The following is a 23,535-nucleotide window of genomic DNA, read 5'->3' on the forward strand; positions in this document are numbered from 1 at the left end:
GGCCCTATCCCAGATTTAATGTATCAGAAGCACTGAAGATGGGGCCCGGCAGTCTAGGGTTTAACATGCCCTCCAGGTGACAGTGATTCCCACTAAAGTCTGAGGCCCCCACCTGTGTGACTGGTGAGACGCTATATTAGAAACAGTGGTCAGAGAAGTTCTCTAAGGAAATGACAGGTAAGTTGAGTACAAAATAATAAGGAGAAAATTAGGGGAAAGACATTACAGACAGAGGGAAGAGGTTGGTCATATTCTGTGAAGAGAAAGAAGGGTAGTGTGGAGAGAGATGAGTGAAGAGGAGAGCAATGTAAGGTGAAGTCATAAAGGTAGACAGAGGCCTGATCAGTTTAACCACAGTGGAGAGTTCCTATGTTATTTTAAACAAAATAGGAAGCCATGGCAGGACTCAAACAGCAGAATGGCTCGATTTTATTAAGGTGTGCTGAATAAATTATGGGAAAGCAAGAGCAAGTCTTTCCCAGTAATGAGACCACTGCAAGCTACAGGTAAGCAGTTAACAGTACTGGCAATGAAAATGAAAAGAAATAGATGGGTTTACTGTATATAAGATATCCTGGAATTGGAATTAATAGGACTTTCTGATAGATTGGTGTGCATATAAGAAGGAGAAAGAAGTCAGTGATGAGCCTTGCTTTTGGTGAATGGTGGTACCATTCACTGAGATCGTGGAGACTGGGGAGAAAGAGTACGTTGAAGGCTGATCAAGAGCTCCGATTTGACATATTAAGTTTGATATGCCTTTCAGACATCCAAATGGAGATGCAAAATTGAAACCAGTGGACCTGGATGAAGTCATCTAGGGATATCATTATTTTTCCTCAAATCAAACATTCTTTGTGGATAAGAGAATAGGACTTAGGACCAATGCTGGAGACATTCCAATATTTAGATTTGTAATGGAGGAGTCCCCAGCAAAGGGGAATAAGAAAGAACTTTCAGAGGGGTACGGCATCACAATAGTCTGATGCAATGAAATTCAAGAAAGGGAGTTTTTCAAGGAGAAAGGAGTAGTAACTAACATCTTCTGAGCAAAGTCAAGTAAGATGCAAAGTGGCCATTGGATTTCACAGCATGGAAGTCATCAGTGGCTTTGAGAAGAGCAATAGATGTGGAGCCAGGCCAGCAATGGTTGAATAATGAACATGATTGAGTAGAGAGAGAAAATTTAAACCAAAACAAAACAACCCAAACCAGACCAAAACCAAAAAAAACCAAACAAATGCTTCTTTTAGGTTTAATTGAACACGAATGGAGGAAAGCAATAGAGTCTAGACTCCTCTTTTCCTTTTCCCAGTTTTGCTTCCTAAATGGAACTCAGTGTTCTAGGTAACAAGCTCTGCCTGCCTTCTATAATTCCAGCCCTGGGGTTGGTGCTTCTGGAACACTGACAAAAAAGACAATCACTGTTTTCAGTAAGTGTGTACCTATTAGGGGAAGTAGGTAATACTGATTTCCACATGCTAACTTAAGTTGTCTTACACTAATGAACAAGAAAAAGAAAAAAAAAAAAACCTATCCAGAAACACTAATCTTAGTTCAGCATTCAGAGAAGACTTTTTGGAGAAAGAAGCAATTAAAAGAGAGGAGGGATATATGTAGACCTATGGTTAATTCATGTTGATGCATGACAGAAATCAAACCACTATTGTAAAGCAATCATCAGTCAATTAAAAATAACTAAATTGGTGGCTCAGAAGGTAAAGCATCTGCCTGCAATGCAGGAGACCTGAGTTCAATCTCTGGGTCAAGAAGATTCCCTGGAGAAGGAAATGGCAACTCTAGTACTCTAGCTGGAAAATTCCATGGACGGAGGAGCCTGGTGGGCTACAGTCCATGGGGTCATAAAGAGTTGGACACGACTGAGCGACTCACTTTCACTTTCTCTCTAATATAAAAAGAAGCAATTAAGAGTAATAATACTGCTAGCATTTTTAGTACTTATTTTGCATTAAGTTCTGTGCTAATTTTTATATATTATAACAAGTCTATGAAGTAAGTAGCATTAGCTCCATTTTTACATATGATAAAAATGATATTTGCCAAGCTAAACTTAAAGAAAAGATGGGAGTTAAATACAGTGAAGAAAATTCATTCTAGAAAAGACAAGAAACAGAACGGTGTTTCTTATAGAAAGGAGGTAGGCATCAATGACTGTGTGTGTTCATGAAATGTGGTCTTGGACCAAGAGTATTAACATCATCTGGAACTTGGAGATGTAAATTCTCAGGCCTTACTCTACACTACCAGAGTCAGAATTTGTAGGGATAGAGCCCAACAATCTGTGGTTTAACCAGTCTTCCAGGCGATTCTGATGCCCTGAAATTTGAGACTGTTCTCAAGTTAAGTGCCAGGTAGGAAGTGAAGAAAGATGAGACTGGAGTGATAGACAGAGACTAGCTATTCTTGCCCTGTTCAGAAGATTGAGCTTTTTCTTTGTGTAATGGCAGTCACTGAAAGATGTTACATAGAGAAGTCAGATTTAAGTAGGTCATAAAAAGGATAGATTTTGAGGGAGTAGAGCTGAACAGGGAGACAAAGAAGGGGCACAAGAAGGAATTCTTATAAGCCAAGTGTCTAGAATTGATGCTCCATGTGAAAAACTAAAGATGTTTCAGTTGCTATCCTTCGCTTTCTCTTTCAGTTCAGTTCAGCTCAGTCGCTCAGTCATGTCTGAGTCTTTGCGACCCCATGAATCGCAGCACACCAGGCCTCCCTGTCCATCACCAACTCCCGGAGTTCACTCAAACTCACGTCCATAGAGTCCGTGATGCCATCCAGCCCTCTCATCCTCTGTTGTCCCCTTCTCCTCCTGCCCCCAATCCCTCCCAGCACCAGGGTCTTTTCCAATGAGTCAACTCTTCGCATGAGGTGGCCAAAGTACTGGAAAAGTTCAGCTTTAGCATCATTCCTTCCAAAGAAATCCCAGGGCTGATCTCCTTTAGAATGGACTGGTTGGATCTCCTTGCAGTCCAAGGGACTCTCAGGAGTCTTCTCCAACACCACACTATGGGTTTAAAAAGTATGTGGTGGTTTCCTTAGAAGACTCAGAGGGTTCCCAAACCCAACTGTATAATAAAGCAGTAGGAACAAAACTGGTGTTTAGATCAGAGAGAGAGCATGAAGCAGATTTGGCGTCTCCTGCATTGCAGGCAGATTCTTGACCAGCTGAGCTACCAGGGAAGCCCTATAACAATGCAAGGGGAAGTTAATTGTACCGTTGTGAGACTATAAAATTATTTTGTCTTCTTCCTATTATTTTGAAATGTTTTATCATTTATTTGAAAATCAGGAAGTTCTACTGGACCTAATGCATGTTTGAATTATATCATAAAATTTAACATATGAATACTGTGTTTTCCATGAGGCAAAATAATTGAAATATACACAGTGGGAATATAACTATTTTATGAAATGCTACACTTTCATTATTATTACATATAATATATTGAAGAAATTTATTGATGAAAATGAAAACTGCTTTAGCATCTTTATTTTGGAATTTTCTGTAATTTCCCTGAGTTCTAAGACATCCCTTTGATATATTTCATGCTGTATACTTTTTTCCTTTTTTCATAAAATTCTCTTCCTTTTTTCATAAAATGTAAGCATCTTACATTTTACAGCATTTTACAGTTGAGGAAATGTGGTACTTGAAAATGAAAACGTAGCCAACTCTTGCCCTTCACCCCAAATCCAACCTACATGGTTTTCTAGGGGAAAGTGGTTTCTCCACCCTTAATACTCTTGACTGTAAAGCCTATTTATAAAACGAATGTCAAATTTATTTCGAAAACTCTCCTGAAGAACGAAAGTGACCTTTTCCTCCTGACTCGGAGGAAACTTTATGGCGTACAAAAGTTACCCTTTGATTCTTTTTTGCCTGATTAAAAATTCGCCAAGTTCTATGGCTCCAAAGAGCCCTACCTGTAATAAACAGCTTTCGCCTTGGAAACCACAAAACAGGTCTGAATTGCTGGAGCATTAGAGCTAATTGCCTGCCTACTTCAAAGGAAGAACCAGAAAAGGCGGAGGGGCGCCCGAAGTCACAGAAGCCGAGGGAGTGCGGGCAAATCCACCCTGGAGGTTATGAGCTGTGGCTTGGAGGAGCCGGGCAAAGTTATGGCCTCAGAACTGCTGTTTGCGATTAAGTTGATGGGGAGCGTCTATCCCACAATCTCTCCCCGCTGCTGACACAGAGTCTTTGTTCACATTCAGATTTCTCAAACTGTTGCCAGGGTCAGGCTGGGGTCAGACACCACCGTGATGTATAGAAGAACTTGTCTGGGAATTTCTCTCACACTTAAGACACATACCAGAGGATCCTGCAGAAACCGTCTGATGAGACGCAGACCGTACTGGAGTTTCTCTTTTCGTACCTTCATAATTTTCGTTTTCTTCTCCTGACGCGCAATGTTTTATGAACAGGAGTGGCGCTAGCCCTTACCATTTTATGTCCCCTCAAGATAAGGACGCTCAGTAGCACTCTGACGCTTCGTTTTCCAGCCCTGGGGGGAAGGTCTAGTAAATCCGCTCCCAGTAGTCTCGCACCCCTTTCCTGGGACGAGTTTGAGAAGGAAGTGCCACGGGCTGTCGCGTAGGTCGCAGGCCTGACACTGGATGGTCGAGTCACGTGTGTGGACTTGGGAGGGGAGAGGGGAACACCACCTAATCCAGTTATGATTTCAGCCTCCCAAACGGAGCCAGGCCACGGTCCCCACCCAGCCTGGCCCCCTGCTGGAAGGAGGAGGTCTGGGTTTGATCACCTCTTATCACTGAAGGGTAGGGCCATGAGAAGGGTTGATTCATCTTCAAGTACAATTTTCACGTGTATTTGCCTGAAAGGGAAGTTTCCCCCGAACCCTCCAATGACTGACCTCTCCCTGAAGACCTCCCCTGCATTTTGGTGCAACACGAAAGTGTATCTATGGAGTCAGTAGATTTGCATGGTGCCTTTGAGGACTTCCGGTTGAAATAAACTCTGATTTCACATGTTTTAAACATCCTTGTTTTCAAACTTGGAGTCTTTCTTTGGAGTTTCTGCCATTGAGCCCAGAACCAATCCCCCTCCTGTTGTCTTCTGGTCTCTAGTGGTACAGCATGGCTGGCAAGTGAAACACTAAATAGCAATTTTTTTTTTTTCTTTTTCTTTTTGGTGCTCAGCTGCTACATATGACAGTGGATATTTCATTCTGCTGTCAGAACATTATTAAAAAAACATGGGGTGTGGAGAGGGCCACGATTTCCCCTTTCAATCACTATAGCATTTGCAATGAAAATTTTATGCAGTGTGTAATTTTCAGTTAATGCTTGACACTTAAAATGTCCAGAGTCGCGTTTTGTACGGTTCTTGAAGGGTTAATTGTATCATGTTCTCTGCATAAAAGCTCTGCTTATCAAAAGCAAATAGAAGAGTGTATGCAAATGGGTGTCAGTGACCTTTTGCCTTTCCAGGGTTAATTTATATGGTCATTAAAGATTTTATGAAATTGAGGAGCCTGGTGCTTCAAATCCCATTTTACCTTCTTCTCCTAATTTATGTAATTCCTACCTGAACAGGGGAATAGGATTTTTATTTTTTGTGCCGCAATGAAAACAGCATGCCATGCTGTGGGGAGTTGCAAGTCTGGTTATCTGGCATTACTCAGATTGCTAAAAATTCATTAAAATGTGACATCAGCACAGTGAGAGACAAATGATCGCAGGATGAAAGAGAACAGTGGGCCTTTCACGGATTAGTGCTACACCGACCCAGCATAGAGGCTAACTGCATAAACAGATTAATCCACCAGCAGCGGCGTAGCTAAGATTTACAGAATAATTAAATAGGGTTGAGTTACTATGAGGATTTCCATGTAATCTAGCTGGTGTGAAACCCATGAATGAGGTGTGGGGTGATGTGGTTGTCATAGAAGAAGTATACCTTCTTCTGTCCTACACTCCGTAGAGCTCCCCCTATAGAAAAAAAAAAAAAAAATCCCAGGATAACTGAAGTTTTGTGATCTTACTCTGACAAATTCCAAAGGATTCCTCTGGGGTCTAAGGACTGAAAGTTGAGAGTAACACCTGTCTTATATTTAACCCATCATTATCACATTATATTATGAAGACATTTTTCTGAGAATTTGCTTCCTTCTGCCGTTTATCCAAATCCATGGAGAAGCGGGTTCATGTAGTTTCGAAGGCTCTACTATTGAAATTACAAAATCGCCTCGCATTCATTTTTAAATCTTTTCTAGCTCAAACCGCATTTCTTTGAAAAGACTTCTTTTAATTTAGTATGGGCACATTTTCTCAGTGGAAATAAAAGAAGTGGCTTGAGATAAAAAACAAACCCTGCATTGGTAGAGCCAGCAGGTTCTAATAGTGACTTTTGAATAAATTCATGTTCTTTTTTGAGAAGGAATGTCTGCAAATGATTCCTAAGTAACAAAATTTTTAAATGGTCACATTGTTTATTTTCGGGTGTGTGTTTCTGGGGTTTTCCATCCTACTGACTGGTGTGTATTTCTTAGCAGAAGAACAGAATGAGGAGGCAGAAGGAGCCATTAAACCTATAGCCGGGGCTGACGAGGATGAGAAAGACACGAGTGAGAGAGACAATAGTGAAGGCAAAAACTCTAATAAAGACTCCGGTAAGATGCTAGTATCTTTCACCTTTCCCTCCCCCACCCCATCCCAGCGATCAACCCTTCCTTTGCTGACCCACCCCCAGCTTATTAAAAGCTTTTATTCATTTTAAACTGTCTGAACATTCCCACTACTATTCATTGCATGTGCATTTTGCATGTGATTTCTATCAGTAGCCTCCCATTGACCTATTTTTAATCATAACCATCTGACAGAATAGATGTGGATAAGTTGAAGAATATTGCAGGACGACCAGCGAGATTATTTTTTAATCAAATCAGTTTGTGTGCTTGTAATTTTTTAAGCGCCTTTCATTAATCTTAGCTATACTTGTGATTCCTCTGATGGCATATTAATTTTTCATAAGCATGGGATTAGATATCACTTGAATTTTTTCATTCAATCATATGCACCCCCCTCCCTCCCTAAACCACGTAACCCTAAAAATAAATGTTATTTTTCCTTGCTTTCTGTTTTTTTTTTTTTTTTTTTTTTTACAACTTACACTCAGGAATTTGCCCTTTTTAAGGGCATCTATTTGAGGCATTTCAAACAAAATCCAGTGAAAAAGTTTACAGATGATTCAGCCTAAGAAGAGGAAATATCATTGAGAAGGGATTAGGTGCTGGGTAATTTTGATCTTCTAGAATAGACAAATCCCAGTAATGAAAGCTACTGTCTTTGAAAACAAACCTTCGTGTCATGACATTTACTTGTGCACAAACAAACCCTAGGCTAGCATCTGGTGTGGATACCTAAGGCTTTTTCTGTGTTTGATTTGGCAAATATATGACTTCATCCATGCTTTGTATGTATGAGATGGAAATCTATGGTTGCAATGAATATTACATTGGCTACTTTTGCTGCACGCTATACCTAGTTTTATTATGTTGGACTCATTGAAGCAGAAGAAGTGCTGAAACGGGTTCAAGCCTATTCGTTTCAGGTAGTCATCTATCTTTTCCTGGAATTCCAGTGACAGCCGCATCTAAAGAAGCTTGTTTTCGCTATGAAGACATTGACTTGTGCAAAAAACATCATTTTCACGTGCACGTTTATTTAAATCTGAACCATCCTGCATTTGTAACTCAGTCTTTGCAGATCTAAATTTTCCATTCCCTTTGCAAATTATTTGAAGAGCCTCCCTGCTACCCACCCCATACCCTTCCATGCTGAATTTTTCTCCAGAATCCAGTGAAAAAAGTACCATTTAAATTTGCATCTAGCATATAGTGGCTAGCATATGATTCTAATTTGATTTTAACAAAGAGGATCTAAGGTTGGTTTTGAGCCTAAAGAATGTACAAAAAAAAAAAAAAAAAGATCCCCTAGCTGTATAATAATACAGCTCCTGGGGTTACTGACAAGGTATTTGAAATACCTTGTGATCAGTTAAGGTCAAGGGCAGTGCCATCTAAACTTCATTTGGAAAGAATTGGAAATAGCAAGGGAGTCAGCTTAGGTCTAGGAGGATCTCATGAAAGGTAGCTGCTTGACTACTTCAGGAAGGCCATGATTCTCCCTGCCTTCAGTAGTGATTTTCTCACAGTTGTACCAAAAGAGACTGCAGGGTATGTTCCACCCCTAACCCAACACATGCAGAAGAATGTGTCAAACACACAGCCCATTGGTGTTTGTTGAGTATTCACGTAATGCTTAGGAATGTGACATTGTGCTTGGTTTTCAGTAACTAATACCTTGTAAAGGATGAGTTGTGGGAATCTTTTGAAAATGGCTCCAATCTCATCAATGAGTAAGGAGTCTTGCTTGGAACATACCACAGATACAAGGGCTCTATCTCCATCAGCTTGGTTTACTGGTCTACATAAATAATGGGCTCAATCACTCCCTAATGGCCTGATGAGTTATTACGCTTTCTTGGGGATCTCATTGTACCATCTCATCAGGACTCAGGCATGTGAGAGGATACAGACCGTTAGATAATGATAGTTTTCTAAGACACATTTTTAGCCCTACAGGAATGCCTCTCCAACTACATCTATAGGGATAAAAATGTACTTTAGCCAACTCAAAGGAATTACTGAGATGCAAATGTTTAGCTTTGAAATGTCCCAGACATTGACAGTTCTTACTATTGACAACTCACATGAACATTTTTAACCCCCTTGGTACATTTTTATTTATTTATTATTTTTAACTGGAGGATAACTGCTTTACAATGTTGTGTTGGTTTCTGCCATAGATCAACATGAATCAGCCATAGGCATACATACACATATGAGAAACCGACAACAAACATTATTTTCAATGGTGAAAAACAGAAAGCATTTCCTCTAAGATCAGGAACAAGACAGGGGTGCCCACTCTCACGTGAACATTTAACAAAGTTTTCTGCTTTCTACATTGAATCTGATTAGGTGAAAAAATTATTACATGGTTGTTGTTTTTTTTTCTTGTAAGTATTTCTAATGATTATCCACTTATGTGTATATTGGTTTTCTCCCTGATGTCAATTATAAATGTCAAAAATCCTGGCAAATTTATACATTAATCACTATCTGAATGTGCTAGATGGGAAAACTGTGTGACCTCACTTTAACACAGAATTTTTTAGACAGGAAGGAATTAACACATGTTAGGAAGAAGGTGTTTGTATAAGCTGTTGTACTTTGTTGCTGACATTAATCTCTAGGACGGGAGCTTTCAAAATGAGACTTGGCAATATGCAAGTTATATTTGTTGAATATTCATTCATAATAGAAAGCCTCCTAATGCCTCATTTATATTGTCATTTAAATCTAGTGCCACTTTAGATTAATTATAATCCAAATTATAGCTCTGTGCACTACAAGAATTAATATAGAGTTTATCCAGATTAATACATTTGCATTGAAAATGTAATATGTCTCTGCCATGGCTAAGGGGACCGCTTTTTAATAAGGGAGTAAACATGAGGAAAGATGGAAATTAACCTTCATTACTGCAATTAAAATTATCCTTTCATTCTAGTCTCATTAGAAAGAATACTGTACCAGTCATTATAATTTAGGCTTATTTGGAGTTGAATAACATCTTGTGTTATATCCAAGTTTTACAGTATTCAAACTTTATCAAATACATTGATTCATAAGTAATAACCCAGGATTTTGCTGTATTTTTTTCAATATTTGCTCTGAATACATATATGTTATTGGATTTTCCTCAGTTGTTATGAACATAAACCATTTTACAACCTTCTGTATTTTAGGGATTGAAAATTTATTAAGTAGGTGGCATCTGAATTGAAATGAATTATGTCATTTTTATATTAGCAATCTCATGCAAGTTAAATAATCCCATAACTGACAGATAATCATTGACTCATCTATTTGGCAGTGTTTATTTGCAATTAGACTTCATTTTTTTAGTTAAAAGTACATTAAAATGACATTGTTTTTTGAAGATAAATTATGATCTCATTTCAAAATTTTGGTAACAAAACAGTGTTCATTTCAAGTAAAGTTGTAGACATAAACTATGAGTAGTCAGAAAACTTAAAACCTTCCTAAAAAGTAAGTAGCCTTTATTTAATATATTTCTAGAATAAAACAATTCAGAAAAAGACCCCAGATTTGATTTCCTGTAATTCACCAGGGAGGCAGTAATACCTAAGGTGGTACCCCTTTTTGTAGAAAAGGCATACATGTATAAATTGTAAAGTCCCTTATTTTTGCAAATAATCATGATGACCTGTGTTCGCTTCAAGAGTCTGTTTTTGTCATATGCTGTCGCATCTTAACATTCTCTGCTGCTGCTTCTTATCAGTAGCATGTATTTCTGAGGTGCCTAGATAGAGTTTGGGGGTCTAGATTTTATAACTTCTTCTCAATTTAAAATAAAATGGTCTTTAGGGAGCCCCTAGCTTACATTAAGATCATGGTTTAATTAACTTAATTAGCCAAAAAATATTGAAGCTGACACATATATAGGGTAGAATATTATATCCAGCAGTTACCACAATGGTTATGAAATAGTGACCCTAAAACTTTTCTTGAGGCAGCATAAATGTCCCTAAATTCAAAAGCAATTATATTCTTGATAATATGAATATACATTAAAAATAATATGATTAATTATATCAAATACTTACACCAATGTACAGTCTTAGTAAAATGTTTTAAGCCTTGAAATCAGTTTTTTTGATCCTTATAGTACTAACATTAGAAGATACATACTTATAAAAATAAAGCCATAGCTATACATTTAATAGATTTAGAAGTTTCCAGAAGGTTTATTCTTTCTGATATTCCTAAAGCCTGCAAGCAACAAGAATTATGGAAATTCTCTTTTACCTTCTGTGTGACAGTCTTTGATAGCATATGGAATTGGACCAACCTATTATTTGGTCATGTCAGATTCTACCATGTACACAAAAGAATGATAAGGGAATATGACATAGTATTATTCTCTTAAGGAAGCATATTCTTCCTCATTATTAAGGAACTTTAAAAGAAAAATTTTCCAGTCTCACAGGGAAAAAGCAACTGATAGACACTCGCTGATTTAAACGACAATCATTTTATACAACTTGATCTGTCACCTTAAGCAGTTTTTATTTGCCAACCTTATATATCCCATTGTTTTCTTGTATTTGTTTTTAATACTTTTAAAACAATAGCACAAAATATATTCTGCTTTGAGAATTTTCCTTTTAGAAGAAAAAAATTTTTGATACCTGGATGAATTATAAAATAAACATTCTTGGTTTTGAGGTATCTTTGGATATGAAATACTTGGATGTTGTTTAATCAGTGTGATAAAATTCTTTAGTTTATCTCAGATTTAAATCATTCAAATGTAACTATAGTAAATTATATTTTCAAATATCTAGAAAGAATCTAAGTTTCTCTAATATATCTGTATATATAAGACAAATGTACCAATTCAAATAAAATCTAGTGTTTGCAAATCTATCAATAGAAATAAGTCTCAGTGCAATTTGTTTGAAACTGTAGCACTAATTCTATACCTTTCACAGACCTCAATGGAATAACATTATTGTCATTATGTCATTTGAATTCTATTTTAATTTTGGTCTCCTTAGAGTCAGACTTACTTTCAAATTTCTTTCAGAATTCAAAATTCCTAAAATTATTTATATGGTATAAAACATGCATCTCCATCCAGGAGAGAAAAAGAATCTATTTTGGGGTTCATTTTTATGTTGTTTTCATAACATCCTTGACCTTATTTTTAAATTAAAACTGGGTTATTTTGCAATAAAGTGTAATTTGTTCATTTATATGAACCGTATGTGGATTGGAAAAAAAAATCAAGATAAATCTTCATGCACAGCATACAATCAGATTACGCCTAGACTCTATATTTACGCGGGGTCTGATAGCAATCAATGGTTTAGCTTCATTGCATTTCAAGATGTATTTGCACCCAGTTGTCCAGTGATAGTGTCCTCACCCTGGAAATAATTTAGTTGCAAATTGACTGGAAGATGGTGAAAATTGAAAGTTAAAATTAGAAATACTCATAATAAACAGCAGAAAAAAGGTCAGATGATGCCGTGCTATGATGAGATTGGAATGGCTGGTAAATGAGGTTTTGTGTTTGTCGTGAGATGTATGTGACATGCCTACCCAATGTCGCTGTAATATCCAGCCTCACAGAAGAGATTATCGGGAAAATTGATGCTGGAAAGAATTTTCTGTTAGATTGGGAAATTAGAATCACACTCTATCCTTTGATGTGTGTGAGGCTTCTGTACATTACATTGCTCATCTAGGCAAAATTTTAAACCATCTTTAACACCGAATATTCAGATTAACCTCATAAAACAATTGTCTTCTTGATTTGGACTACAATGTCATATGCATAGCCACCTGCTGAAACATCTAAAGCCAAGGATAAATCACAAAAAAGCAGCAGTGGATACATAATGTATAATTTTAAAATCCTATATTCACCACATAAAAGCATTGGTTTCATTCGTGAATTATAACTGGTCAGCCCTTCTCAGAATTTTAAGTGTTTTTAGTGTCCTAGAATTTTAGGAAAAAAAAATAGGTAATGAAACAGTTCCAAAAATAATTATTTTCTAAGTTAGCATTTGTGAATGGGAATAGATTTGCTTTAATGTGATAAAGGTATATTGAGACAGCAGAGGACATGTGTCATTGATCAATCTTTCATGGTCACTGAGGGTTATCTAAACAGGAGACAGAAGTACATTTTAAAATACATTTATAAAGTCCACTTGGTCAGTGGACAAAAAGAAGTGTGTTTTTGCCTTTTGAGATTAGCATCATTTACAAGTGCTTGCCCCTCCTTCTAGTGATTCAGTGGACTTAGAGCTATGCGAAAGACATCATTTTTTCTGATTTTGATATTGTCAGTCTTTTAAGATTGAGATGTTCTATTCTCTTTTGGGGAATCAGGAGTAATCACACCAGAAAAGGAGCTAAAAGTCAGTGTGGCAGGGGGAACCCAGCCACTCCTGCTGGCAAAAGAAGAGGATGTGTCAACAAAAAGATCAAAGCCTACAGAGGACAATAAATTCTGTCACGAACAGGTACACATGGTTTGTTTTTTGTTTTTTTCTCCTTTTGCTGTATAAACATATTTTTTTTAAAAAAATTGTTGCCCTTGATCATTTTAGAGCCCCCAAACCTTTCCATGCTGTTGAAATGTATGTAGACACTGTAATTGGCAAGGTAATTAACTCTTGGTCTGACTTCTAATGCTCCAAAGTCATCCACATCTGTTAACTAATAGGAGTCATGTTTATTCAATATTTTCCAGTTCTATCAGTGTCCTTATTGTAACTACAATAGTAGGGACCAAAGTCGTATCCAGATGCACGTCCTGTCACAGCACTCAGTGCAGCCGGTCATCTGCTGTCCCCTCTGCCAGGACGTCCTTAGCAACAAGATGCACCTCCAGCTTCATCTGACGCATTTGCACAGTGTGTCTCCGGATTGCGTGGAGAAGCTGCTTATGACAGTAAGGGAACCAAGTCTTGATGCATGTGTGCCATAATCTCTGAAGGTATCAACATAAAACCTGTCATTATTGTGTGACAGAAATGTATTTCTTCTGAGTGGCGACAAGCTCTTGCTGACCGTGTCGTAGAAATCACAAGTAAAGGCCCGTTTGTTTCTCCTGTGCCTTGGAAATAAACCCCAAATGTGATACAAGGCACAGCTGATTCAACAACACAGATTTTGCAGCCTTATTCTCATACCTATAATGTTAATCAAATGATTCCTATGGGCACTAGGAGTTTCATCTTTGCTTGGCTATCATTTCTGGGCTACAGAAACCTTCAAGCTTATTTTTTAAAAAAAAGAAAAGTAAAGAAGAATACAGCATTGCCACAGCATTGATCTGAAATTTGAAAGGAGAGCATTGACCTCAAGAGTCACAGAATGTCCCTGCTTTGGTTGGAAAATATAAGTGGGGTACACAACTGTCTGGGGTAAAGTGTGATGGAGTCCATGATGTCTGGGGTACCTTTGTCATGAACCCCTTTGGTTTTCACAGGTGCCTGTCCCTGATGTGATGATGCCCAACAGCTTGCTACTGCCAGCAGCCGCCTCTGAGAAGTCAGAGCGGGACACACCTGCAGTCATCACAGCTGAGGGGGCTGGGAAATATTCAGGTATGCCAGCCTGTGACCAGAATCTGTGCCAGACAGACACACTCTGGGCCTTCTATGCATGATGCTGATCTAGCATTATTACCATCAAAGATTTTATGTTTTTGAGATGCACAAAGAAAAAAAAAACACACACATTTCCAAAAACTGTCATTTCCAAGGCATATTTACTATCTGGTTATCTGTAAATGACCCTTTGTTGTTATTGTTGCTGTTGAGCTGCTAAGTCATATCTGATTCTTTTGTGACCCCATGGACTGTGGCTCACCAGGCTCCTCTGTCCATGGGGTTTCCCAGGCAAGTGGGTTTTCATTTTCTTCTCCAGGGGATCTTCTTGACAGGCAAATTCTTTACCAGATTGACCTGGGACACCTAAACTGTCCTTGGGAGACCTAAATACCACTGACCAGGAACATTGTGTGGGCTCTAATTCCTGAACACTGTGCTTATAACCCTTGCTATCATACTGGTGGTAGCATGCTAATTCTGACTTATTTTCTTCCCATGCTGAAATTCCTTGAGGTCAGAGGTGATTTCTTTGGAGGTTCCTCCTTAACAATGGTGGTGGTTTAGTCGCTAAGTCATGTCTGACTCATTGAGACAGTAGCTCACCAGGATCCCCTGTCCATGGGATTCTCTAGTCAAGAATACTGGAATGGGTTGCCATTTCCTTCTCCAGGGGTCTTCCCAACCCAGGGATCAAACCCTCAATCTCCTGCATTAGCAGGCAGATTCTTTACTGACTGAGTTACCAGGGAAGCCCTTCAGAGGCTCCTGCATAACAATATTCATTGGCATTTAATCTGTAGACTCCTTCCTGTAAGTGCTGTTTATGCTTTCTTCACACAGGTGACAGTCCAATGGATGACAAAAGTATGGTGGGTCTCGATGATTCAAAGGCTAGCGTGGAAATAAAGAGTGAGGAGCAGAAACCAACGAAAGAAGCCACAGAAGTGTTGGAATGGAATAAAAATAGCAGTAAGGATATGAAAATCTCCGACACACTGCAAGATCAGTTAAGTGAACAGCAGAAAAGGCAACCACTCTCTGTCTCAGACCGCCACGTTTACAAGTATCGCTGTAACCATTGTAGCTTGGCTTTTAAGACTATGCAGAAGCTTCAGATACATTCCCAGTATCATGCGATTCGGGCCGCCACTATGTGTAACCTGTGCCAGCGTAGTTTCCGTACATTCCAGGCTTTAAAAAAACACTTGGAAGCAGGCCACCCCGAACTGAGTGAGACTGAACTTCAACAGCTGTATGCCTCCTTGCCCGTGAATGGGGAACTATGGGCAGAGAGCGAACCTATGGCCCAGGAGGACCATGCCCTAGAGCAGGAGATGGAGAGAGAGTATGAGGTGGACCATGAAGGGAAGGCAAGTCCTGTAGGCAGTGACAGTAGTTCTATTCCAGATGACATGGGCTCTGAACCAAAGCGGACCTTACCTTTTAGAAAAGGGCCAAATTTTACGATGGAAAAATTCCTCGATCCATCTCGCCCGTATAAGTGTACCGTGTGTAAAGAGTCGTTCACACAGAAGAACATTCTCCTGGTCCATTATAACTCAGTGTCTCACCTGCACAAGTTGAAAAAGGTTTTGCAGGAAGCCTCCAGCCCTGTCCCTCAAGAAACCAACAACAGCCCAGATAACAAACCTTACAAGTGCAGCATCTGCAATGTTGCATATAGCCAAAGCTCGACCTTGGAAATCCACATGAGGTCTGTGCTCCACCAGACAAAGGCGAGGGCGGCGAAGCTGGAGCCCGGCAGTGGCCATGGACCTGGCGGGCACGGAGTGGCAGCCAGCGTTAACAGTCCCAGCCAAGGGATGTTAGATTCCATCAGTTTAGCAGCAGTAGGCAGCAAAGATACCCACTTAGATGCCAAAGAATTAAATAAAAAGCAAACTCCGGAATTGATCTCTGCTCAACCTACGCATCACCCACCGCAGTCACCAGCACAGATTCAGATGCAGCTGCAGCACGAATTGCAACAGCAGGCGGCCTTCTTTCAGCCTCAGTTTCTCAACCCCGCCTTTTTGCCCCATTTTCCTATGACCCCAGAAGCTCTGCTACAGTTTCAGCAGCCTCAGTTTCTCTTTCCCTTCTACATACCTGGGACGGAGTTCAGCTTGGGGCCGGATCTGGGCTTGCCAGTAGGCTCTGCCGCCTTTGGCATGCCGGGCATGACGGGAATGGCCGGGTCCCTGCTTGAAGATCTGAAGCAGCAGATTCAAAGCCAACATCACGTTGGCCAAACTCAACTCCAGATTCTCCAGCAGCAAGCACAACAGTATCAGGCCACACAGCCCCATGTGCCCTCTCAAAAGCCGCAGCCACAGCCGCAACAGCAACAACAACCGCAGCAGCAGCAGGCCAGCAAGTTATTGAAACAAGAGCAAACCACCGTGGCCAGTGCCGACTGCCCCATCGTGAAGGACGTACCCTCTTACAAGGAGGCAGAAGAGATGGCCGAGAAGCAAGACAAGCCAAAGCAAGAATGTGTAAGTGAAGGCGAAGGGCTCAAGGAAAGCAAAGACCTTGGAAAGAAGCCGAAGTCCTCGGAACCATCCATCCCGCCACCCCGCATCGCTTCAGGGGCCCGAGGAAACGCAGCCAAAGCCTTACTGGAAAACTTCGGTTTTGAACTGGTCATTCAGTACAACGAGAACAGGCAGAAGGTACAGAAGAAGGGCAAGAGTGGGGAAGGCGAAAGCACGGAGAAGCTGGAATGCGGGACGTGTGGGAAATTGTTCTCCAACGTTCTCATTCTAAAGAGTCACCAGGAGCACGTACATGGCCAGTTTTTTCCGTACGGAGCGCTAGAAAAATTTGCCCGTCAGTACAGGGAGGCCTATGACAAGCTTTATCCCATTTCTCCATCTTCTCCGGAAACGCCGCCTCCCCCACCTCCACCACCTCCCTTGCCTCCAGCTCCTCCGCAGCCTCCTTCTCTGGGGCCGGTCAAACTGCCCAGCGCGGTCTCCACCCCGCTCCAGGCCCCAGCGCCCACTCCCCCGCCGCCCCCACCCCCACCCCCGCCCCCTCCTCCGCCTCCTCCGCCCCCACCCCCTTCTGCACCCCCGCAGGTCCAGCTGCCAGTGTCCCTGGATCTTCCCCTCTTTCCGTCCATCATGATGCAGTCGGTGCAACATCCCGCCCTCCCGCCCCAGCTCGCCCTGCAGCTGCCTCCAATGGACACACTCTCGGCGGACCTCACCCAGCTCTGCCAGCAGCAGCTTGGCTTGGATCCCAACTTCCTGAGGCATTCGCAGTTCAAACGCCCGAGGACGAGAATTACGGATGACCAGCTGAAAATCCTGAGGGCTTACTTTGACATCAACAATTCTCCGAGCGAAGAACAGATCCAGGAAATGGCGGAGAAGTCTGGCCTCTCCCAGAAGGTTATCAAGCACTGGTTTCGAAACACGCTTTTTAAGGAGCGGCAGAGAAATAAGGATTCGCCCTACAACTTCAGTAACCCTCCCATAACTGTTTTGGAAGATATCAGAATGGACCCCCAGCCCTCCTCCCTAGAACATTACAAATCAGACACATCCTTCAGTAAAAGGTCTTCCAGGACCAGATTTACTGACTACCAGCTTCGGGTTCTTCAAGACTTTTTTGACACCAACGCTTACCCAAAAGATGATGAAATTGAACAACTTTCCACCGTTCTCAATCTCCCCACCCGGGTTATCGTTGTCTGGTTCCAGAATGCTCGGCAGAAGGCGCGGAAGAGTTATGAGAATCAAACAGAGACAAAAGACAATGAAAAAAGAGAACTCACAAATGAGCGGTATATCCGAACGAGCAACATGCAATACCAGTGTAAAAAGTGCAGCGTGGTTTTCCCCAGGATCTTCGATTTGATCACGCATCAGAAAAAGCAGTGTTACAAGGATGAAGACGATGACGCCCAAGATGAGAGCCAAACTGAAGACTCCATGGACGCCACGGATCAGGTGGTGTATAAGCATTGCACAGTGCCTGGCCAGACCGAAGCAGCCAAAACCGCTCCTGCCCCTGCGGGGGGCTCTGCTTCTGGGACCAGCACCCCCCTGATCCCGTCACCCAAACCAGAACCAGAAAAGACATCTCCAAAGCCTGAATATCCTACAGAAAAGCCAAAGCCAGGTGACCCCTCGCCCCACACTCAAGGCACCAAACCAGCCCTGCCATCAGCATCTTCTTCCTCGGACCCACCACCGCCACCGCCGGCCTCAGCTGTTCAGCCCCAGCCACCCAAACCGCCCCAACTCCTGGGACGACCTCCCTCGGCTTCTCAGACCCCCGTCCCTTCCAGTCCGCTGCAGATTTCCATGACTTCTCTCCAGAACAGTCTACCTCCACAGTTACTTCAGTACCAATGTGATCAGTGTACAGTTGCCTTCCCTACCTTGGAACTCTGGCAGGAGCATCAGCACATGCACTTCCTGGCTGCTCAGAACCAATTCCTTCACTCCCCGTTCTTGGAACGGCCCATGGACATGCCCTACATGATATTCGACCCTAACAATTCCCTAATGACTGGACAGCTGCTCGGTGGTCCTCTCACACAGATGCCCCCACAGACAGCTTCCTCCCACCCCGCAGCCCCGGCCACCGTGGCCGCTTCCCTTAAGAGGAAACTGGATGAGAAGGAAGAGAACAACTGCAGTGAGAAGGAAGGCGGGAACAGTGGGGAGGACCAACACCGTGATAAGCGCTTGAGGACCACCATCACTCCGGAACAACTGGAAATTCTCTATGAAAAATACCTACTGGATTCCAACCCCACCCGGAAAATGCTCGATCACATTGCACGGGAAGTGGGGCTGAAGAAAAGGGTCGTGCAGGTCTGGTTCCAGAATACAAGAGCACGAGAAAGAAAAGGCCAGTTCCGGGCAGTGGGTCCAGCGCAATCGCATAAACGCTGTCCTTTCTGCCGAGCCCTGTTCAAGGCCAAGTCAGCCTTAGAAAGCCACATTCGCTCCCGGCACTGGAATGAAGGCAAGCAGGCAGGTTACAGCTTGCCACCAAGCCCTTTAATATCCGCCGAAGATGGTGGAGATAGCCCGCAGAAATACATTTATTTTGATTATCCATCTTTGCCATTAACGAAAATCGATCTCTCGAGTGAGAATGAGTTGGCTTCTACAGTGTCGACACCTGTTAGTAAGACGGCAGAACTGTCACCGAAGAATCTCTTAAGCCCTTCTTCTTTCAAAGCGGAATGTTCTGAGGATGTAGAGAATTTAAACGCCCCTCCTGCTGAGGCTGGGTATGATCAAAATAAAACTGATTTTGATGAGACTTCATCCATTAATACAGCGATCAGTGATGCCACCACCGGAGACGAGGGAAACGCAGAAATGGAGAGCACCACGGGGAGTTCGGGAGAGGTGAAGCCAGCTTTGTCTCCTAAAGAGGGGAAAACTCTCGACACTTTGCCAAAAACAGCGACCACCCCCACCACAGAGGTCTGTGATGAGAAGTTTCTCTTCTCTCTCACAAGTCCCTCGATACCTTTCAGTGATAAAGATGGTGACCATGACCAAAGCTTTTATATCACGGATGACCCCGATGACAATGCCGACCGCAGTGAAACGTCTAGCATAGCTGACCCCAGTTCACCAAATCCATTCGGCTCCAGCAATCCTTTCAAATCCAAAAGTAACGACCGACCAGGTCACAAGCGTTTCAGAACCCAGATGAGCAATCTCCAACTCAAGGTTCTCAAGGCTTGCTTCAGTGACTACCGAACTCCAACCATGCAAGAATGTGAGATGCTAGGGAATGAGATCGGTCTGCCCAAACGTGTGGTCCAGGTGTGGTTCCAAAATGCAAGGGCAAAGGAAAAGAAATTTAAAATTAACATAGGGAAGCCTTTCATGATCAATCAAAGTGGAACAGAAGGCGCCAAACCAGAGTGTACCCTCTGTGGGGTGAAGTACTCTGCCCGCTTATCCATCAGAGATCATATTTTCTCCAAACAGCACATTTCCAAAGTGAGGGAGACCGTTGGGAGCCAGCTTGATCGGGAGAAAGATTACTTGGCTCCCACGACCGTTAGACAGCTGATGGCTCAGCAAGAACTTGACCGTATAAAGAAAGCTTCAGACGTGCTGGGATTAGCAGTACAGCAGCCAAGCATGATGGACAGCAGCCCCCTCCACGGCATCAGTCTGCCCGCAGCCTACCCAGGACTCCCGGGCCTCCCCCCGGTCCTTCTCCCTGGAATGAACGGTCCATCCTCCTTGCCCGGATTTCCACAAAATTCAAACAGTAAGTCATGTCAAGGAAGGTCAGTCTAATGAATTAAGTGATATTAGGCAGCCAATGACATGTAACCAAGAATAGGGGTATATCGAATCTCTTAATTTCAGTAAGTGAAACTATTAAGTTATTTGGAATATATAGTTCAGTGGCTGTAGTTAATAACCAGGCAGTAAACCACCCCAAACATGTGCAGAAAAAGGTAGATTAGCGTCTCATAAATATATTATTTATATCATTATATCTCAGAAACATTCCTTTTTTATACTTATTTCAAAATTAATTTCAAATGGCATTTCAGCACAGACATGTGACATGAAATTTGTTATACATATTAAGAAAGTAAAGTATTAAAGCATTCATTGGCATCTGAATTTATGCTTTTCTGAGGAATACTGATTTTTTTTTTTTTTTTTGCTTTTGTACTGTTTTGGGGTTTTTTCCCCTTAAATGCCAGGAAGTTCAAAAGCAAAGGGCCTTCTAGCCACAGGAACGCCCCTGTATTATACCTAGCAGGTAATAAAACAGATATGGAAAGTTTAATTACTAAGAATTCACTTCTATGATAATTTGTACAATTTTGCTTTTAGTAGCATTCATTTTGTTTCTTATTGTTTAAGTATATTTACAACCCTAAAAATACATTAATAGTACTCTATATCTTTCTACCACCACCAGTTGCCTAGATTTATAATCAAGACAGAACAAAATGACAACTGTTTGAGGCACTCCTAGATGATGGATCCAATTTTGTGCTTATCAAGAGAAATGCAGTTTGTACAGTTTAGATTTTGTGAATAAGTACAGGTATCTAGTTATTGAAAAAAACTGAATGTTGTGTTATAGGCATTTGTGTAGCCACACATATAACAAAAGTGGTACCTGACACAAACTAAGAAGAAAAGATTCTAGTTTCTTTTTAAACTAAGTTTTATTTTCCAAATTAACAGTGTATTTTTTTAAATTTTGACAAGGAAATTATGACATTCCAAAGAGACATCTAGAATGAACTAATACATCTGGGAAGTTTCCAAAACATGATAGGAAGGCTCTTTTTTTTTTTTTTTTTTCTTTTTCCAAATTAGAGTTTTTACATAAATTTCAAACCTTTCAATTTCATCCTTCTCTGATGGCAATTTTCATTTTCATGTGATTTTGGCAAATATTCCCATTTTTAGTTTGGGAGACATAAAAACAGTGGTGTCAGGTGACCTCTTGGCCACTACTAACTCAGCTGGCTCCTCATCCAGAAAGACTTGTTGGCTTTAGAAAGAAGCAGAGTGAATCTCCAAGTACAAAGAGTTTTCTACCCAGAAAATTTATTCAATGTCATTTTCTTTAACTATAGCACCAGCTACCTTCCACTGTCCACCTATGTGTAGGGAACATACTTGGGCTTAATTATCTGAACATTCTTAGAGCCTTAAATATTAGAGCTACAATTATGTGTTTTGTCTGTACCTTTCAATTAAGTCAAATATAGTTAAAGAATAATGCAATGGCTAATTGTTTTGCATCTGAATGTATTAGTCTTCTAGTCTCACTTTATATATCACTGTGATTATTAACTAATATGTAGAAAAATGTCTTATGTGGAAAAACTACTATGATCAGTTATGTAAAATAGAGCTTTTCCACATAATGTCTAATGTGGAAAAACTCCATGAACACATATAAATTTGAAAATTATGTAAAATAGAATAAAATTTGGTATTTACAATGGGCTCAGAACAGTTCAAGTATGTGTGCCTTTAATCTGCAAGTCAGCTTTGATGGATGATCCTGTGTAGTCACCCTCCTAAGTGGTGATCAGGACATCTTGTTTTTCTCTCCACCGGATCAGGAGGTCTTTGCTTAGACAATGAGTCCTTTACTGACTGCCTTTCCCCTTTGTCACTCTGACACTAGTACCCAGAGGGCCTGTACAAGAGAAAGCCAGGAGGGAGAGGAGAGAATATGTTTATGAAATACTTAAAAAAAAACCTAACCTTTCTCCTCATTCTACCACCATAAATATAATTTACATCCTCCTCCTGAAATACGGATTGGCAAAACTATCAGAGTTGTGGAAAGATGTTAGAGGCAGGCCCTTCTTGATGAGCACTGTTTTTTTTTTTTTTTTTTCTCTCTCTTTTTTTAAAATTATGAAAATATAACACATTTACAAGAGACTTGGAAAATACAGAATAAAGTTATATATAGTTCCACTATACATTACAATTATTTCAAGTTGATAAATTAAGATTTTTAGTTGATGTTTCAATATCAAACTCTCAAAAGTTAATAGACTGAATATACAGAAAAGTAGGAGGATATAGTAGATGTGAAAAGCACCATGAACAGTTCAACATACTTAAGATTTATACAATTTTCACACAACAGTAGGATACAAATTCTATTCAAGTTCCCATAGACTATAAACTCGGAGAAAGCAACGGCAACTCACTCCAGTATTCTTGCCTGGACAATCCCATGAATGGAGGAGCCTGGTAGGCTGCAGGCCATGGGATCGCTAAGAGTCTGACACGACTAAGCATCTTCATTTTCACTTTTCACTTTCATGCATTGGAGAAGGAAATGGCAACCCACTCCAGTGTTCTTGCCTGGAGAATCCCAGGGACAGGGGAGCCTGGTGGGCTGCCATCTATGGGGTCACACAGAGTCAGACACAACTGAAGCGACTTAGCAACAGCAGCAGCAGACTATAAACTAGGACACACTGGAACATATCCAGGGATATAAAACAAGTAACAAAAATTTCATGGTCTAAAGGTATTAAAATATACAGAGTCTGTTCTCTTATCACTGTGGAATTATGTTAGAAGTCAATATAAAAAGATTTGAAAACAACCCACATATTTTCAACTACAATTTACCAAGGGAAATCTTTGACTTAGCCATTGAAAGTCTCAATAAAGTTACAAGACTCAAAAAACACAGAGGGTGATTGCAGAGAAGAAAGCATTGAAATGAGAAATTAATATCAAAGTGGGAAATTAATATCAAAGGTACATTAA

At 40.9% G+C, this 23,535-nt stretch overlaps 1 protein-coding gene across 4 annotated transcripts in view; it reads left to right on the forward strand.

The window, feature by feature from the left end:
- The window catches only part of ZFHX4 (zinc finger homeobox 4), a 205,401-nt gene that overhangs the window by 171,852 nt on the left and 10,014 nt on the right, over positions 1-23,535 (forward strand). For 2 of the 4 annotated variants that reach the window (XM_005215522.5, XM_025001711.2), the window contains exons 6-10: positions 6,537-6,653; positions 13,038-13,171; positions 13,402-13,602; positions 14,143-14,260; positions 15,107-20,527. In XM_005215522.5, coding sequence (XP_005215579.1) covers positions 6,537-6,653; positions 13,038-13,171; positions 13,402-13,602; positions 14,143-14,260; positions 15,107-20,527 — 5,991 coding nt within the window. 4 annotated transcript variants of the gene reach the window in all.

The sequence above is a fragment of the Bos taurus genome, chromosome 14 (assembly GCF_002263795.3).
Source record: "Bos taurus isolate L1 Dominette 01449 registration number 42190680 breed Hereford chromosome 14, ARS-UCD2.0, whole genome shotgun sequence".
In the NCBI taxonomy this organism is placed as follows: Eukaryota; Metazoa; Chordata; class Mammalia; order Artiodactyla; family Bovidae; genus Bos; species Bos taurus.